This window comes from Vanessa atalanta, chromosome 3 (genome assembly GCF_905147765.1).
Source record: "Vanessa atalanta chromosome 3, ilVanAtal1.2, whole genome shotgun sequence".
Taxonomy (NCBI): Eukaryota; Metazoa; Arthropoda; class Insecta; order Lepidoptera; family Nymphalidae; genus Vanessa; species Vanessa atalanta.
In genome coordinates this window covers 13,801,848-13,819,804 of record NC_061873.1, presented here as the reverse complement: position 1 = coordinate 13,819,804, position 17,957 = coordinate 13,801,848, and the positions used below count along the sequence as shown (strand labels likewise).

General features: G+C 30.7%; 2 protein-coding genes across 2 annotated transcripts; one reads left to right on the top strand and one right to left on the bottom strand.

The window, feature by feature from the left end:
* Window positions 1-1,785: 1,785 nt before the first annotated feature.
* Window positions 1,786-10,090, bottom strand: LOC125077409 (CKLF-like MARVEL transmembrane domain-containing protein 4). The gene is made up of 4 exons (XM_047689343.1): window positions 9,682-10,090; window positions 9,330-9,461; window positions 8,049-8,315; window positions 1,786-4,845 (listed from the first exon to the last, which is right to left on the bottom strand). Exons 2-4 carry the CDS (start codon window positions 9,453-9,455, stop codon window positions 4,705-4,707), a joined length of 534 nt encoding a protein of 177 aa, XP_047545299.1. The 5' UTR covers window positions 9,456-9,461; window positions 9,682-10,090; the 3' UTR covers window positions 1,786-4,704.
* A 477-nt stretch (window positions 10,091-10,567) lies between these two features.
* Window positions 10,568-16,764, top strand: LOC125076981 (CKLF-like MARVEL transmembrane domain-containing protein 4). The gene is made up of 4 exons (XM_047688745.1): window positions 10,568-10,860; window positions 12,771-12,918; window positions 14,441-14,707; window positions 15,215-16,764. The coding sequence occupies exons 2-4, from the start codon at window positions 12,784-12,786 to the stop codon at window positions 15,356-15,358; spliced, it is 546 nt and encodes a 181-aa protein (XP_047544701.1). The 5' UTR covers window positions 10,568-10,860; window positions 12,771-12,783; the 3' UTR covers window positions 15,359-16,764.
* The last annotated feature ends 1,193 nt before the right edge of the window (window positions 16,765-17,957 follow it).

Below are 17,957 nucleotides of genomic sequence, written 5' to 3'. Positions count from 1 at the left end.
GGAAAATGACGTGAAATCATTGTACCTACATAATGTTAAGTGTTTTGACTCTTTATTAAGTATTCTATAGACCAAGGTTGTGTATTTAATGCACATTTTTTTTTAGATTTTAGTTATAGGAATACTTAATATTAATATAGCCTTATTTTGTATGGCAACTATTTATCAAAATGTTCAATTTTAAAAATTCATTTACATACAATATTTTTATACTTACATATATTCAAAGAGCATAGCTTCAATGAATTAAGAATTATGGTTAATCTTTTAATTTCACACTATGCCAAAGTACATACATACGTATGTTCTATGGCATACGCTACTTAAGTATATAATAGATATAAAATTGATGTGAAAAATAATTCTTTAAATACTATATAAAAGTGGGTCACTTTCTTTTAAAAGGCAGTCTTCATTGAACCCACCTTAACATTTTAAATCTTCTATTTAGAAATAAAAAATGTACTGAATTTTTTAAACATATATGTATCCTAGTTATATGCTATACAGCCATTTGTGCCTTAACGATTATCTTGTCAATTATTTATGAGAATAAGTAATACTTATAATTATTCAGGCTTCACTTACTAATATAAAGAGAAAAGAGATACTGGAAATGATAAGCATTTCTCAGTAAAATAACAAGTGAACCCAGAATTTTTATAATTAATTTGAACTCTTGTTCATTTAGTAGTAAGAACAGACCACATTTAGATGTTAAGATTACTTTATAACTTTATTTTGCTTTTTAAATGTCTTTTATAACTAATAGGTATTTTTGAGGGACTTTAAACTTTATTACAGTATTTGAATATGTTTACATTTTAAGCATTGATACTTAAAAATAATATTATATGTTGGTTTCTGCTAGACCACCATTTTTACTTAATATTATTATTGTATAATCATTGTTTCTTTTTATATTTTTTTCTGAATTCTTAGAAATAAAATTCAATTGTTAGAAATATTTATAAAAGAATTGTACCAAATCAATAGTCGTTAAGAGACAATCTAAAAAGAATTCATTAATTTTCAGAATTTTACAAATATTTGATATCCTCATATGCATTAGTTATATAAAACGCATTTTGTCGCTGTATGTAAGGATTTAATTGGTTTGTCGTAGTGATGTGATAGTCTTCAACACGCTATCGATAAAACAATCCCGTGTGTAGTTCACGCTCATACGCTTACTACGGTAATAAATGAATCATCTAATCCATTGCAGCATGGTATAGATCTATACAAACATGATGACGCGCGCCTCCACGTTAAATTCATAGCATTCACCCCAAAAAAGGTTTTTTAGATCCAAGGTTCGACTATAGTCTGCTGCGCCCTGGCTTAAGACTAGCCTGGGCGTTCATTAGTATTCAGTGGCTCGTGTTGAAAATATATTTTAGTGTGCGTCTGACTTAATGGATGAGTCTCCTTACTCATAGGTTAATAGTTATATAAATAGGGGGATTATATAATTGTTTTAAGTCGAATGATCTACACATAAGTTGCGATCCCTTTTGCTGCTTGAAATAATATTACTATAAGTACGAGTACTTTATCTTTGCTCATTCATTGATAGGAATCCGGAATACACTATACGTTGCCATAAGACATGGAAGTGCGAGTAGGACCGATGCTCCGATACACTTGGAGGTCGCACCCGCAGCGACAAATTGTGTATAGTACAGTATGACATATTCATAAGTTTTTATATCATAAATCATTGTAAACTTACCTGTTTCTTAATAAATATATATCATTGTTAACACTTAATAAAACAGCAACAAAATTACAAATAGTTTTATTTAACAAACTAATAAATAACTACCTATAAATTTGGCATGTTGCACAGGCCTACATGACATTTTTCTTACATTGCTGTTTGTGTACTCCAATATTATATTTTATACATCGTTTATAAATCTCAAAAACTTATTGATTTTTTTACAAACCCCTCAATAAAAAATATAGTCCAGTCAATATAAGCATTTTAAAATGCAATTTCCACGAATGTTAACTGTCAGTTAGTCAATATATATAGAATATAGCTTTAATGCTTTAAACATTGAAATTGTCGACCCAAATATCTCCGCCATTTTTAAATAGATGGTATTTTTTGTTATACCGCGATAACTCAACTTCCGTCATAATACGATGATTGGATTTTTATACCTTTTCGTGGCTTTTATTAAGCTCTAAAATGTAGGCCATATACATTTTTTACTTATCGTTAATCATTGTTGAGATATCGAATGAAGAAGTACAAAAGTAAGTGATTGTTTTTCGCCGTCTTTTTTGTGATACATCAACACAATCTAGAAAAAGCATGTTAATACCTGCGATGTAATTTCGTGCTTCTTATAAAACCTTTTGTTGAAAAATATTTGGCGTCATAAAAAAGACACAGTATCCGTCTTCCTTCGTTCTTGAGAATCCTTCTTGGATCAATTGCATGTATATGCCATTTTTCCGACGTATTGACTGGACTTATACTATACCTCATTATATGATAAATCCTAATAACGACATTTATAGCCCTAAGCTTCGAATCATCATTTATATAAATTAAATACAATACATTGCTTTTAAAATATTAAGCGTAATTAGAAAAATACATTGAACATTTGACACAAGCGTGAGCAAGTGATGCTGAGGACGGAGATAATATCTTAAATAATTACATTTATTTATACAAGATTAAAATTTATATGCGAATATATGTGTACAAATTTCCTATACTATATTTGTTAACAGTAACAAAGTTTAGCGTTCAACACTGATAGCCTACACACTGTTTAGTGTGATTAGTTAACCACCTCCCTTTTTGTCCTTATTGATTTGACATTTAAAAAAAGGGTAACATTTACGTACTTATGTACGCATGTGACAAGTTCTACTTCTATATCAAAATTAAATAAATATTTTTAATTGGAGGCAAATAATTAATTTTAATGAAATAATAATTATTCATATGATAAATATAATTTTGTCTCTAATAATCACTAGTATAAGACTCACTTACAAATTTAAACGGTCATAATTTAAATTTGTAAATAAACATAAGGTGCGAAGTTGCCTATTTCGAGCTACTTGACTTGACTTAATTGGCGGTTCAATGAGCAACTAAATCATATTTCTGTGCATCGCAAAATATCCATTTCATCTTATTTTATAACGCGCTAAAAGAAGTATAACTTTAAAAAGACAGCACTGTTTAACTAATCACCCTTATTTATGTAAGGCCGTTAACTCATATGCTTATAATTAAGTACATTATGTGCAGACACTGTAAATTGGATTATCTGGTCATCAGAATTTCTGGCAAGACCAACTCATTTCATTACCTTATATCATGTGCAAGCAACATTCTTTTCTTTCAACCATAAACAATACATAGTGTGGCATGTTAAAGATTATTTTGAGTGCAAATATATCAAACAATGGGTGGGTTTAATTTAAAGACACATTAAATTACTTATTCTTAAAACTAATCTTTGCTTTTCATTATATATAAAATTAATACATTTATGACCTCAATACAAAAAAAAAAAAACTAGTTTGTAGTGGGTAGCACTTAGTAGGCTGGTATTGCTATTACAAAATATGTAATAAATGATATTTTTCCGAATTAAACATTATTCAAAATATATATAAAACAAATCAAATACATTAATTGCTTTACGATATATTTTTTGCTATTATAACGATATTAAATACCTTTAAGAATATTGTGTGTACAAAATATTATTTACATAAATCATTTAAAAAACGATCATCCTACATCATACTTATCTCATTGCGACCGCAGGTTTATAGTTTTTCTAATTTCGGTGCATATAATTATATATCTTACTTGGAAGACTAGAAAAAAATATTTATCAGAAAAAAAAAAGAATTAAATAGATGATAAAATATAGTAATACAAAATTAAATGCTGAAATTCTGTAAAGTATTTAAAAAAATAGTCTGTGACACATCTTATAAGTATACAAAGTTGCGTCTTCGCAAAATAAATGGATGATATCAAATCTGCACTGACATTAAACTGTCAGTAGAAATGTATACACTGTTGTATAATTGTTAGTGATTATCTGCAAAATTACAAACATAGATATTGTCAATTACTTACTTATTTACTCACATGGAAACACTCCACTATACTTGATCAAAACACTTTCAGTATACATTTTAAGTAAAAGTAAGTTAAGAGATGTTAAATAACGAAAAGTTTATATAATTAAATAGAAAGTTTTAAAGAAATATGTACTTCTTACATGTAAAAACATACAAACGATAAAAATCTTAGTTAAGTATAACTTACATATTACACTTAAATTACACTAATAATATAAAAATAAATAATTGCAACGAAATAATTAGATGGAAAAAGGTGTAATTTCACATTTTTAGAAACTTCTAATTGATATGGAGGGCTTAATGTTTTTTTTTTTAACTTTAAATTTGGAATAGACATACGCTTGAATACAATTATACCCGATGGTAACTATTGTCTAAGGTAGAACGGGCGTGTCTATTAACTTTTGCCTTTGAAATTCGTAAATTAAAATTCATTATATTTACAAATTACGTAGAATTACAAAGAACATTTTTAACAAAAAAATTACAGTTTGATCTTAGTATCAATTGCTACGTGTTTGAGCATCTGGTGTTTGAGTAGTGGTCATACCGTGGTGACGTCACGTGTTAGGGCAGCGCAGGTGGAGTGGTGACATGTGTCTGTTTGGTGAGCACGAAAGAGCCCTGTGCGAGCTCCCCAGCCTTTATGGCCCGACCTTTCAGAAATGCGTCGAAGCCGTATAGAACCATCGCCAGGTAACCAAAGAACTGAAAATATAAAATAATATTTTATTGGACACTACTAGGAGTTTATGATTATTATACCTCGATTTATAATACAACACTATTACACTAATTAACTATTATTTCCACTTTAATTTTACTTCCAAAATTTGCTCTCAAATGTTGTTTGTTTGACTTTTCTCTTACGTAGAAATTTATTCGGACAAGTGCGGGCACGATGTTTTAATAATAAGAATAAAATTAACAACATTAAAATAAATTCAGATGTTGCGGCGATTTGTCTTTTATCTTATCACGATTAAACCACAGAATATAGCGATATAAAATTTGACACTAAAGCACTAGAGATGTATTCATAAAAAAACCACAAAAAAATTACTGTCTGAGTCCCGACGAACAACTAGTGTGGCCTAAGCTTAAGTTTGTTTTAATTTAAAAACTCATATTTATGTAAATCTTTATAAATAATTATAATTAACGTATTTAATGTAGTTCGTAAACAAAGATCAGTTAAATTAATATGAATCAATACGCATTACTTTCACTTTTAGACGTTCGTTGATTTATGACGGCGGTAATGTTTAGGTAGGAGTGACGTAAGTGAATCAACATTCGTTACATCATTGTTCAATCGTTTTCGTTTTATTAAAAATATATTTAAATATATTACATACAATAGGCAGTAAGATTTCAGCATCATTTTGTAAGTAAATTATAATCATTTATATTATGTACTTTAATTTAGAAAATTAATTACTTTATATTTCGAGATATTTATTTAAGTCTAAATGAATCGAACTTTGGTATTGTTAATCGACTTATGCTCCAACTTTAGATATTATAGTGGGAAAGGGTGAAGAGTTTAGAAAACAGAAGTGCGAGTAGTACCTACTCGCGCACGAAGGTTTCCGACCATTATCTATACAAACGGCAAAAAAATCATCTGTTTTATGGGTGGGTATCCTGTAAATATTTATTTTATTCTGGTTTTTAGTATTTGTTGTTATAGTATCTCAATGAACCGTGATAGCGTCTATCACGGTTCATGAGATACAAACGCCTGGTGTCAGAAGTATAGACTATAGACGGACATACGAACGGACGGACGGACAGCGTCTTAGTAATAGGGTCCGTTTTCCCTTTGGGTAGGTACTGAACCCTAAAAAGAGATTAGATGGGAGGAAAATAAATATGGCGTGTGTTTTCTAACTAATCACAAAGAAAATTTGAATAAAACGTTTTATTCAAATTACCAATATTTTTTTCTAAATGAGTGTATATCGTATTATAAACGCTATTTTTTAATTTAAAAAGGTAACAATTACCTTTTTATATTTAGAGAAAGGTATTCGGTTTTTTGGGTAGGATTGTGGTACTTCGATTCTCTAAAATATAACAACAATTCAAATGTAACAAAATAAATTTTGTACCCGTATAATATTTAATAAGCAGTTCCTGTGTACCTACATACATATTTACATATTACAAATGAGCAACGCTCGGTCGCCCGGGTACTTTTCATATAAAAGACAAAGTTGACGAAGGCGTTAAAACGTTCTCAAGGTTTATTACGTCACACATTACTGTCATAGTATTATTTATAGAATTTAATATTACATGCATTAAGTAATGATTAATAAAAAATACTCATTTAGTTATACAGTGACGCACATGTTAAACAACATTGTATGAATGGTCCATTGTAACTTAAATTTGGTACAACGACGATTCAAAACAATTTAATTCACAAACTAATCTATAGCAAAGAAAAGCAAGCACTTCATATAAAATATTAAATTATTTCGTCATACAAATTAATATATTTGTACTTGAAGTTGCAACACTGATCCGAATAATCTTCACCCTAGGCAGATGGCAAATAAATGGCGCACTTTAAATCGATTAGGGAAATAAAATTTATATTGGAATTGTATTTAAATAGTTCAGTATTGTATCATTACAGGTAAGAGTGGCGCGCAATCGTTATATACATAAATCTTTTACACTTTTATTTGTAACTGGACCAGAAGCATAGCGTCCATTGGCGGGGCCTCGTATAAAATTTTGTTGGGGTCCATTAGGAAGAGTAAAGATTGTTTACAAAAGATTTTTTCATGGTAAAGTGTAGTTTGCGTAAAATTGCTTTTAATGGATACACCTTTAACCCATGCAGAGGAGTACGATTTGCTTTGACGATCTACTAATAAGCAACATAACTGGCAATACGGTTTGTTTAAAACATCAGAATAACATAACCATGGTTTTGGATTTTTTATGCCTGCCTTATTTAAATATGAATAATAGAAGACCGAAAGTGGTCGGTTACAGTGGCGTAGCTATCGTAGGGCCAGGTGGTGCAGTGTACCAGGGCCCCTGAGCTCTGGGGGCCCTCTAACCTAAGCTATGAAAAGAGCTTTGAATAGAGGTGAAGTATAAATTTAACTTACTAATGATATGTTCAACTCACTGTATCCAGTATCCCATTCTTATTACTATCTATAATTTTGAATGCCTATATACGTTAAAGAGGGGGCGAGGGCCCGATTCTTTTTCTATGCACCGGGGCCCTTACCCAACTAGCTACGCCACTGGTCGGTTACTTTCTGAATATTTTGGAAACGGTCCTTGTGGTTTAAATGGACCCAATTTAAAAATTATACGGGCCCGATTATTATAGTGGCCCGGGGGCCACGTATAATTGTTACGGCAGATACGTATAAATGCTTGCACCGATTTCGATGAAACATTTTACGTGCATTAGAGTTGAGCTGGTGCTGCGATGGGGAAGTAAATAACATTATTTCACGGACGAAGGCGCGATGGGCAGCTAGTACAATATATTTTTCTCGTTTATCTGATTTTAGTTACGATTGATTAATGGATGATGAATTTTTCCTAGATAATAGTTTGTATGTATTTTAAAGGGCTTTATTTTAAGAATAAACTAAGTATGGAATACTATGAATATAGTAAACTAATCAAAGGTAATGATATTTAGACATGAAGTATTTTACTATTTTTTACTAATTCCGAACAATATACTTCAATTTCATACCCGTAAAAGGAAATGCTGCACCCTAAATATGAACGCCAGAGGTCTTCGGCTTATTTCAAAGTACAGACGAGCCAGCGTATAAGGATTTTTTATTGGTGTGTGCATATTTGTATTGTATAAGAGTAAAAAAGTTAATCTATTAGTTTATAAAGTAGTATAACTATAAACTCACCCCAGCAGCGGAATACGCGGCCGATCCAAAAGCAACTACGATAGTAGACGCTATCAAATACAGGAATGAGATTATCCCGCACGCGATCATCTCAACCTTCAGCCACATGAAGTTGTGGTATTTCTCAACCACGTGGAAAAGATACATCACGAGCAAGATACCGGTGAACCAGAGACCCAAATGTGCGACAACGTTGAAGTACACGCCTCGTCCATTCGACCAGAACGCTGATGATTGTATGCAAATGAAGCCGAGAAGGTTGAGGACCTGTAGCAAAGGTTAAAACGAGTTCATTAATTAAAAAGAAATTAACAAACCCTTTTTAAATTTACAATATTATTAAAAGCCATCATTTTATTATTCTGATGACGTATGACTAACTTTTTTTCAAGGTGGATACTGGGCCTCCTGATAGGAAGTGGTCAATAGACATTAATGCCGTAAGAGATATTATGCCATTCCGTACGGAATGCCGTACGTCGCCATCAACCTTGAACTAACATGTTATGTCCCTTGTACCCTTAATTACATAAATACAATGTTAAAAGTGGAAGTATTAATAAAAACAAAGGAAGATAATCTGTTGCATTATGCTTTCCAATCAATGGATTATCCTAGTTTGGGGTTCCAAGCAATGTATTTTATGATTCAGAATCACGGATAGCAATTTTACAACAGTCCATTGAAAGGGAAAATCGGGATCTGTATACAGTCTATTCCGATCACAAGAGAACAAAAGCCACAAAAACATTGAAGAGCTTGAATAATCTATGATATTATGTATATGCAAAAATATGCAAAAAAAAAGATTTTTTTTAAACTATTTAACTTAAGATACACCTAACTGTTGTAATTTAAATATTGCAAACCTTTTAATTAACTAGTATTTCCCTTTTGTTACAATTCTGGAAGAAATATCTTTAAGTATTCATAGCAGACATACTATTTTTGAAACTTATAAATTAATTGTTAAATAAATATTTTTTATTATATTAGGATGACTAATTAATTGTTATTTTCCTTAAAGTTATTAAATATCGTACAAGCTGCCCATCCCAACTTTGTCCAGTTGAAATAAGAATTTTATTTACTACCCCCCTTGCTGCACCACCTATCAGGTCCAATCTAAGCCACCCAGGGACCTACTCAAACAGACACAGACATTTTGGAGGAGTTCAGTTACATAAACAAATGCAGAGATTTATAGATAGATAGATTATAAAGGTGAAAGATACAATTTGTTTTTAACAACTTGTTTACATATATGAAAGTAATACTTACAATAGCAGTTGCTTTAAAAATTCCCGGTGTGGTCTTCAGGTAACTTGAATCAAAGCGTATATCAGTTCGGAATATGACATTTGTCGATCCCATACTTTGAGGGTGCTGGTTTTGTGGAGAAGCCATGGTTAACTGTAGCAAGATATCATTGCTATTGAAATGTGTGAATATGACTTAAATAAATTATTGTTATAGTTGTATCGCATTTGGGGGAATATTAACTCAAACTTACTTAATGGATATAACATTTATTAATTATTTAATAAGCATATAAAGTAGTTAAGTTCATTTTTTTATCTACTTACACTGTTCTGGTCCATTAAATAAATAAATTATTAAATAATTTACTCACAATTATATTCTACGGATTGCGATTTAAACTCCGCAGCAAGATAATAGATTCCAGATAACAAAGTAGTCACAGTCTCTCCTTGACACTATATAATGAACCAATACCGAAATGTGTTAAATGCATCTCTGACTCACATATTTAAATAGCTAGCCATGATTTGTTTACAGTGTTTGCCATTAACCAACGCGATGAATTAACCCATTACGATTGTCGCAAGATTGACGCTTTTTAGAAGTATAAGTCAAAATAAGCTAATTAAAAAAAATATTTACGTAGCACAAAAATTAATTTCTGCTCTATATATACATTTTTAATCGATTAATCGCAACTAAAGGACTGCATGAGGTGAACAATACATTTCAACGATTCTCGAATTGTAATGAAAAACATCTTCGTTGCGTGAGAATTCAGTCAGATTCACTTTACAAACTGTCAACTGTCAGTTGTCAATAAATAATTGTCAAGTTGTCAACTAGCTAGCTTGAATGAGAAATTCCAATATACGTTTATCTAATAACAAGGACTTGTTGCAAATTTATTTAAAATAATATTTAATATAACATTTAACAATAGTTATTATTACATTTGGCATTGGGTAAATAAGAATAATTATAAATAAGTGCAGATAATATTTATAAATTTGGTAATTAACTTTTTGTAAAACGAAAAAATTATAATATGTCCATATTAACATTATTTGAAAAAATCAAAGCAGTAAAATTCAAGAAAACCTAATTCAACTTAATCCATAATATATATATAAATAAAAATATATCAATTATTTTAATGAGTGCAAAACTAAAACAAAATGTATTTGAATACCATTCTTATCTAATTACAGCTCATAGCGATATTTCACAATCATTAGGTGATCATTTATCAACTAATTACTAATCAGTCAATCCGAATTAAACGCTTCGATTTAATAAATAAAAATTTGATATTTTGTAATTTATATGTTGGTGGGTGGATCAGGTTGAATTGAGCAAACTAAACTGAGTGATGTCAAATTGTCAAAATTACCATAATTGTTGAAGTTCGTCATTGATAATATGATATTCTTTTCTAGTTAGTTTATTAAAATAATTGTATATTTCATATAATATATAAACTGGAATATTTTATTTGTGCTTAAGTAAAATTGTTGTGGTGATAAGTATTTATTAAAGCGGAGTTTTGGTAAGTAATATTTCTAAATTTTATATGAAATTTCAGTGTATTGCTCAATAATCGCTATTTTCGGAGGTGACGATCTAAATATGTTAGTAACTTCTAATGCTAGTTGATTGTATAAATTTTTAGATGTTTCCTTAGTTTATGAAAACATCTCAATTTATTAAATCAATAAAAAAAATTTAAATCCCGCAGAAATTTCCTTAATATCAACATAACAAATTATTAAAAAAATAACAAACATTCTTGAGACAAACATTCACGAAAAGAAAATGAATTTTCTGCTGTAAATCATGTACATCATTATTATCTAGACTCTGCAATTCTTCAGTACATATTTTTAAATATATGTTGTAATTAAAAGCAAATTAGTTTTATCTAATATAAATAGGTAAGTATGAGTGACATTTGCCAGACATACCTAAGTGTTACAAAAATTTGGTTATTACTAACATCCATATGATAATTTTGTGGGTGGAAATTAGGTATTGATATTATTTTTAAATGTTAAAATATAAATAACAATGTTGATAACTCAGTTTAATGTAAATTCTTCTGAACATACTAATGACTAACATAGATATTTATCACCGTGAAAGTTATCAAATTGAATTGATAACAAGTACATAATGGGATTCATTTATTTATAGATTAGGTTGGCTAAGACAACCAACAGCTGGTGTAATTGTGTATGATAACAAGTTATATTAGTTAATTGTTATTGGATTACTAATTGAATAAAAATGTATGCACGCGGATAGTACTTTCCATCATTCAAAAATGGCATGGCATGGCATGTTTTTTGTAATAACCTATTTGACAAAAAATAAATGAAATTGTATTATAAAATCACTAAAACTAAAATTTAAAAATCAAAATACAAATAGACCAATAAGCAAAATAAAGGGAAAACCTTTTTAAAATTCTTAAATAATTATCTATAACAGATATACTATTCGAAAATCAAAAATAACCATGATTATGTTTTCTGTGAAATTAATGGAATCTTTACACTACATAACATTAATAAATTATATTTAAAAAAAATCTGTGAATAAAAATTTCTACCTGCTTTTTACCATTTGAACCAGCTGTTTATGAGATATGATTTCATATCTGTATATTAAAATGTACAAAACCTCCTTTTCTACCCCTTTTTTATTGTGTGCACAGAGGAGTTAGTGATTGTGATGGGATCGGGATCGGGTAAATGTTATATGCATAAGAAGTGCAGTCATTTAAAATTTATATATGTATAATATGTGTTACACATACATTAATAAAATGAATTAAAATATAAATAGTTTATGTTCATACTGCCAACATACACACATGTCATAGTTAACATCCAATAACGTGTTTTATGCCAAGGTCTTAAGACTTAACCAGCAAAGATTAATTTTCCTATCAAAAACTCAAATTTAAGAATAGAAGCTTCATAGCAGATAATGTAAACTTGTTTTAAAATTTTGAATACTAAGCGAATCACTCCCACTCAATAAAAAAACATTTAAAACAAATCTAGGCAATTATAAAACCTCCTATTTATGAAGTCAATTAAATATTCAAATATTCTAATCAATATATAGCAATTTGCAATAAAAGCTATTTGATTTATGAATAAATGATTAATAGCTCATAAAACTTTCACATACTATACCTCATTGGTTAGTTTTTTTTCTTTGAGTTGAATTATTTAATCTTCATTTCATTTATTGACTTTCTATACAACTTTCTTGTAACATAGAACATAAAATAATTATTCATTAAGATATTTAAGAAAAGAAAATTAATAAAAATATGTATTCCAATTTTTAAATGGGACAAATAAAACAATTTGGTTACATAAAGCAAAAAAATAGCATCAATGAAGCAAACACTATAAATAAATAATAGTTTACAATAATTGTCAACAGTTAAACTAAGAAAATGGCAGAAGGTGGTTTCCCCGGGCAACATACGACCACCACTACGGTGACATCAAGCACCACTGTTCAGACAAACATACGATTCGATCCATCTTACGTGAGGACTATACCGGGAATCCTTAAAGTTGTACAAGTGGTGAGTTCTTTAAATAATGTAATTCATTATTTTGTTTTGAAAAGGAAACTAAAAAAGTGAAGATTAATTATGTTTTTTTTTATTAAATAGTGCCTTCTATTCTATTGTATTGTTCTTTAGTTTTGTAACAACTAACTGAATTCATGTAGGACACACATACACAAATAATGCAGTCAATTTCATTTTGATGAATATTCTGTTGTTGTATGGTTGTGATGCAAAAGTAGTTAATTTATTTTTCTTGAACATGTACCATTAATAATCAAGGTAAATGAAAAAAAATACTACGTTCAATTATTATTTGGTTTATATTGGGTTTTAAATGAAAATGAAGTAAATTTTCACACAAAACTGGATATATCTGAAAACAAAAGAAAAAATGTTTGATTGGTTATATTCTTAGATTGGTTAATGTTTACAAACATTCGGTATTATTCAGGTTATAATAACCAGACTGTAAATGTTCATTACTTAATAACATATATTTTATTATAATGCTAAAATTTCTTCATGTTCTTAATAAAAAATAGATCTCTGTGTAAATGAAACTGACAATCTCGGCTTATATTTTTCTCAATTTTCTATTTATTGTAATCACAAAAACAAGAAATAAAACAATGTGTATTATACAACTTACATTTCAAGATTTCATACCCATAGACGTCGCTCTTGATATAATGCTGCCGGACTCAACGTTACCGAAGCACGACATAGCTAAGGCCGCGAGGCTACCTGCTACAATGCCCGTAGTTGTGAATCCGAGTTTCAGTAATAACCACATGCCCTTCCCAGTATAAACCACAAATCCTGCCAGCACGTTAACAATACAAGCGGCGCAGGCGTTACCCATTGTAAATGTAATAAGAATAACTCTCTTAACCGACGAGCACCTAATAAAACTGTAAGGCAAATAATTCTTAAGGTTCACAATCGAATCGAGTAGAAAACGAATCTAACGTACTGAAGTCTGAAGTTATACGTTTTACGTACCAGTCTATCAAATTACATTATAACAGGGGATTTCCCCTTGTTAAGTCAAAGTCAATGTCAAAATTATGGGCGGCATAACATTACAATGTGAATGTTTTCACTTTTCCAACGGATGTCCCCTGTCCCCTGATCGTTTTGGATTAATTAATTTTTAAAAATTGTTTTTTTTTTCTTACTTAATACAAATGACGCAGTTAAAGATGATGTGAGATGTAGATATAATAGACATTTCATTCAAATATTAACGTCGGTTGTTTTTCAAGTGGTTCTTTATATTTTTATTTATGAATACATAATAGAACAGCGGTTTCATTTTGCACTCGACTGTTAATGGGTGACAATGCCTGATGGTGGAAACTGGAAGCGGAGAGTTTTATATACTTATACGTATTATACGTACGGACTCTGGATTTATTTGATTGGTCATGATGTGAATGTAGTGTATAGGCCGTAGGGTGATAAGGGTCCGAGGATGAAGTCTGAAGTTTGTTGAATACTAATGAATATAAAAAATACTTTTCTCTTTTTTCAGGTGTGCAGTCTTATAGGATTCATATGTATTCAGTGTTCGTACCTGAACACCGCTAGCAAGGGCGTGTACTTCAGCTGGATCTCCATGATCGCGTTCTGGTTTACCGGCATCCTGCTCGGGTTCTACCTGTTCCACATCGTGGAGAAGTTCTACAAGATACCCTGGCTGAAGATCGAATTCGTGTTCACGGCTCTCTGGACCGTGCTGTATCTGATAGCGGGCATACTCGCCGTCACCGTGCACGACAATTCACATTCCGCTGCAGCGGTGAGTAGTTTTAATTAAATATTTCTGCGCATACGGTACAGTCAGTCACACTCTTAAGCCTAACGAATAACTCAAATTTACTTGGTGGCATTAGCTCTGTGTCTGTGTCAAACAGCAATACCCAGTATTATCGTGTTAGGTTGTGAGGGCGAGCCGGCGTAGGAGGGAAGCCAGGTGGCCCCGTTTCCTTTGGAATATATACCAGCACTTAAGCGCAAAATGGCCATGAAGTCGTTTGATGAGCAGCTCTACCTTTTCCTCATAATGTACCTTTTTTTTTTCTTTTAACTTAATATGATTTTTGCATATGTATCTATCGACCTAGTAAATAAACCAGCGTGGCACGTATTTTTTTATAATTTAACATAATGTTTATATGCGAGGGCATCTAAATGGTGATTTGTTATACATATTTGTCATTCAATACTTTTAATGTCACTGTTAGCTTTCCTAATAAAATAAAATAAAATATATTCCGAATGCAACGTGTCCTGCTCGTGCCCGCAGTTCTTCGGGTTCACGGCGACGCTGGCGTACGCGCTGGACGCGTTCCTGAAGTGGCGCGGCGTGCGCGCGGGCGGGCTGGCGCAGGGCTCGCGCGTCGTGTCCAAGCAGACCACCTCCGTGGCGCCGCCGCGCGAGGGCTACTAGGGGCTGCACCCGGGGGGGGGGGGGCTAGTAATAGAGGCCTCGAGTACTTAATGTTAATATATAACCAATGTTTTTTTTTTCCGGTAAGCGATGACAAAACGTTACTATGTTTCAAAAAATCTTGATAAATACTACTGTGCCTTTATAGGAGCCTTATAAAATTAAAAGCAGCCTGATCGCACTAATTTCTTAGTGCGTGTCTTCTATAGTTAGTAAAACTTATAAAGGGCTGATTTAAAAATCTTTCTTATATAATTGTACACCGCACTAAATACCATTATTTGATATGTTAACATGTCCCACCTATGTATGTCGTACAATATTGTTTGTAAAACACTTTGTTTTTGATGATTTTACTCTTAAAATGTCATTTTCAATAACACTTTACCGTAAGTAACACTACTAAGCATAAGAATAATACTGTATGTTTTATAAAAATATTTCTACTTTCACAAGTATACCTTATATGTATTATATTTCATGAACAGACATATAAAAAAAGTTTTATATAAAGATATAAATAAAAAAAATATATGAATGTAGAGCTATAATTGGCTCTACATACTACATATTTAATACCGATGATTTTAAAAATCCATAAATATACCAAGATAGAATGCTCAAAGGTCACTAGGTCTCACATTCTTAGATGATATCGATACTCCGTTACATTTATCGATACGATCGATAACTTATCGTGGCAACAAGTGAAGTGATCCATTCGCCATCATGTATAAAGGTAAGCCAATAATGAAATGATAAATATAATACCTTTTGTTTATGAAATTGAATACTTTTATCTCGCTGGAAAGACGCATATACACGTTTCTCCCACTTGAAGGGGGTATGTGGATGTTTGTGTGTGAAGGGCTCCCCGGGGGGCTTATAAGGGACTAGACTACACCAAACAGCCTACCTATTCAATATGTCTCAACTTTACAGCGTTTCTTTAGTCTATAGTTCAGGACAATACAATAGTATAGATTACTGTTAATATAACTTTTTTAAAGAGTATCTGCTGTTTCTGGTTAAGCCTTCTAAATAGTACATTAATAGCATATCTTTTGTATGCCTTGGCTCCTCCCACTTTTCCGATGATATTTCTATCTTGATATATTTCCGGTGTTTGGGACACTAATAATAAAAATGATGCTTTTAAACCGTCTATACTTTATAAGTAGTCTTTTTAACGCGTTTACTTAATATCTAAGTTTGTATTATTGCTTTAATTATTATTTAATGGAGCACTAATTACCTCATTAATGTTTTTTTTTTATATTGAACTACATAATATTTATATTGTATTTTTTGTTTTTTTTTTTTTTTAATAGCACCAAAGAATTGAGATTTTGACAGGGTAGGAGCTCATTTTTTTTTTTAATAAACATGACACTTAACGTGATGTAGAAGTATAGATGTAGTGAATAATCCTTTCCTTTCGTATTTTCTCGGAAATGTTCGTTTTTGTCTTACTACTTCACTCGCACTCAGTACCCATCGAGACAACGTAGGGAACGGTCGCATTGCAAGAGGAAGTATCTATATAGAGTAGTTAATACCACAGAAATATTTTGTTGATATTTATGTTAGATTTTGTGATAAACTTCATGGACTCGTGTACTAATGCAGGCCACCTATATTTTGATATACTTTTTACATTTTACTCTTGTCTGTCATTTTTGTAAATAATAAACATTGATTTTATTCGATCCACATTAACAAATCATATTTATTTATATTAATTTCTCTGCTGGTATTTTTTGTTTTATGTTGAGGTGTCTTTTTTGTTATGTCATAGTATTTTTAATTAATTACAAAAAATTATTGTTATAAAAAGATCTGCAAAATCCTACTGTAGTTTTGACTTATAGTTAGACTTTTGGGGTTCCAATCCTTATAGAATCATTAGATCATCTCAACCGGAATTTGGTTTTTATCAGTGCGTTTTATTGAAATAAAACGTCCTCGGTAACTAGTTATATTTTTGTTTACCTAACGAATTCTTTATATTATAGAATCGTGGTGGTTTTAACATCTCATTGTAATATACGTCAAACCGGCAGTTTGACATTTGACATTGATAAATAAAGTATGCGATTTATTTGATACCTACACGTAAGTTAATAATACAGTAATTCATAGACACATCGGCACCATTCGGGTGTTATCGTTGTTCCGAGTTTTGCCGATAGGAAAGGATTATTCACTACATCTGTAAAAGTACTGTACTGTACTGTGATTTGGATGTATATTGAACTGAAAATTCATTTATATTGATTTATTTGTTATACAATGAAATTATTTAGTTCTATCTCAAGGTCAAGCTGAAAATTGTTATTTAGTAAATGATTAGTTAAACACGGTTCTCTCTTTCTGACATTATCGATTTTACCTAATTTTATTTCATTGAATGGAATTTATTAGAATTAAAACATATAAAAATCGCCTGTAGACATTCTGAAAAGTATATATTTTAAAAATGTAATTCCGTTGTAAATAATGATTTCAATGTTACTAGTAAAATTATGTAAGTTACAATTTTTTCATAAGAGTTAGAAATTAATTAAAATTGTTCAAGTGCCTGGCTGAGTCACTAAGT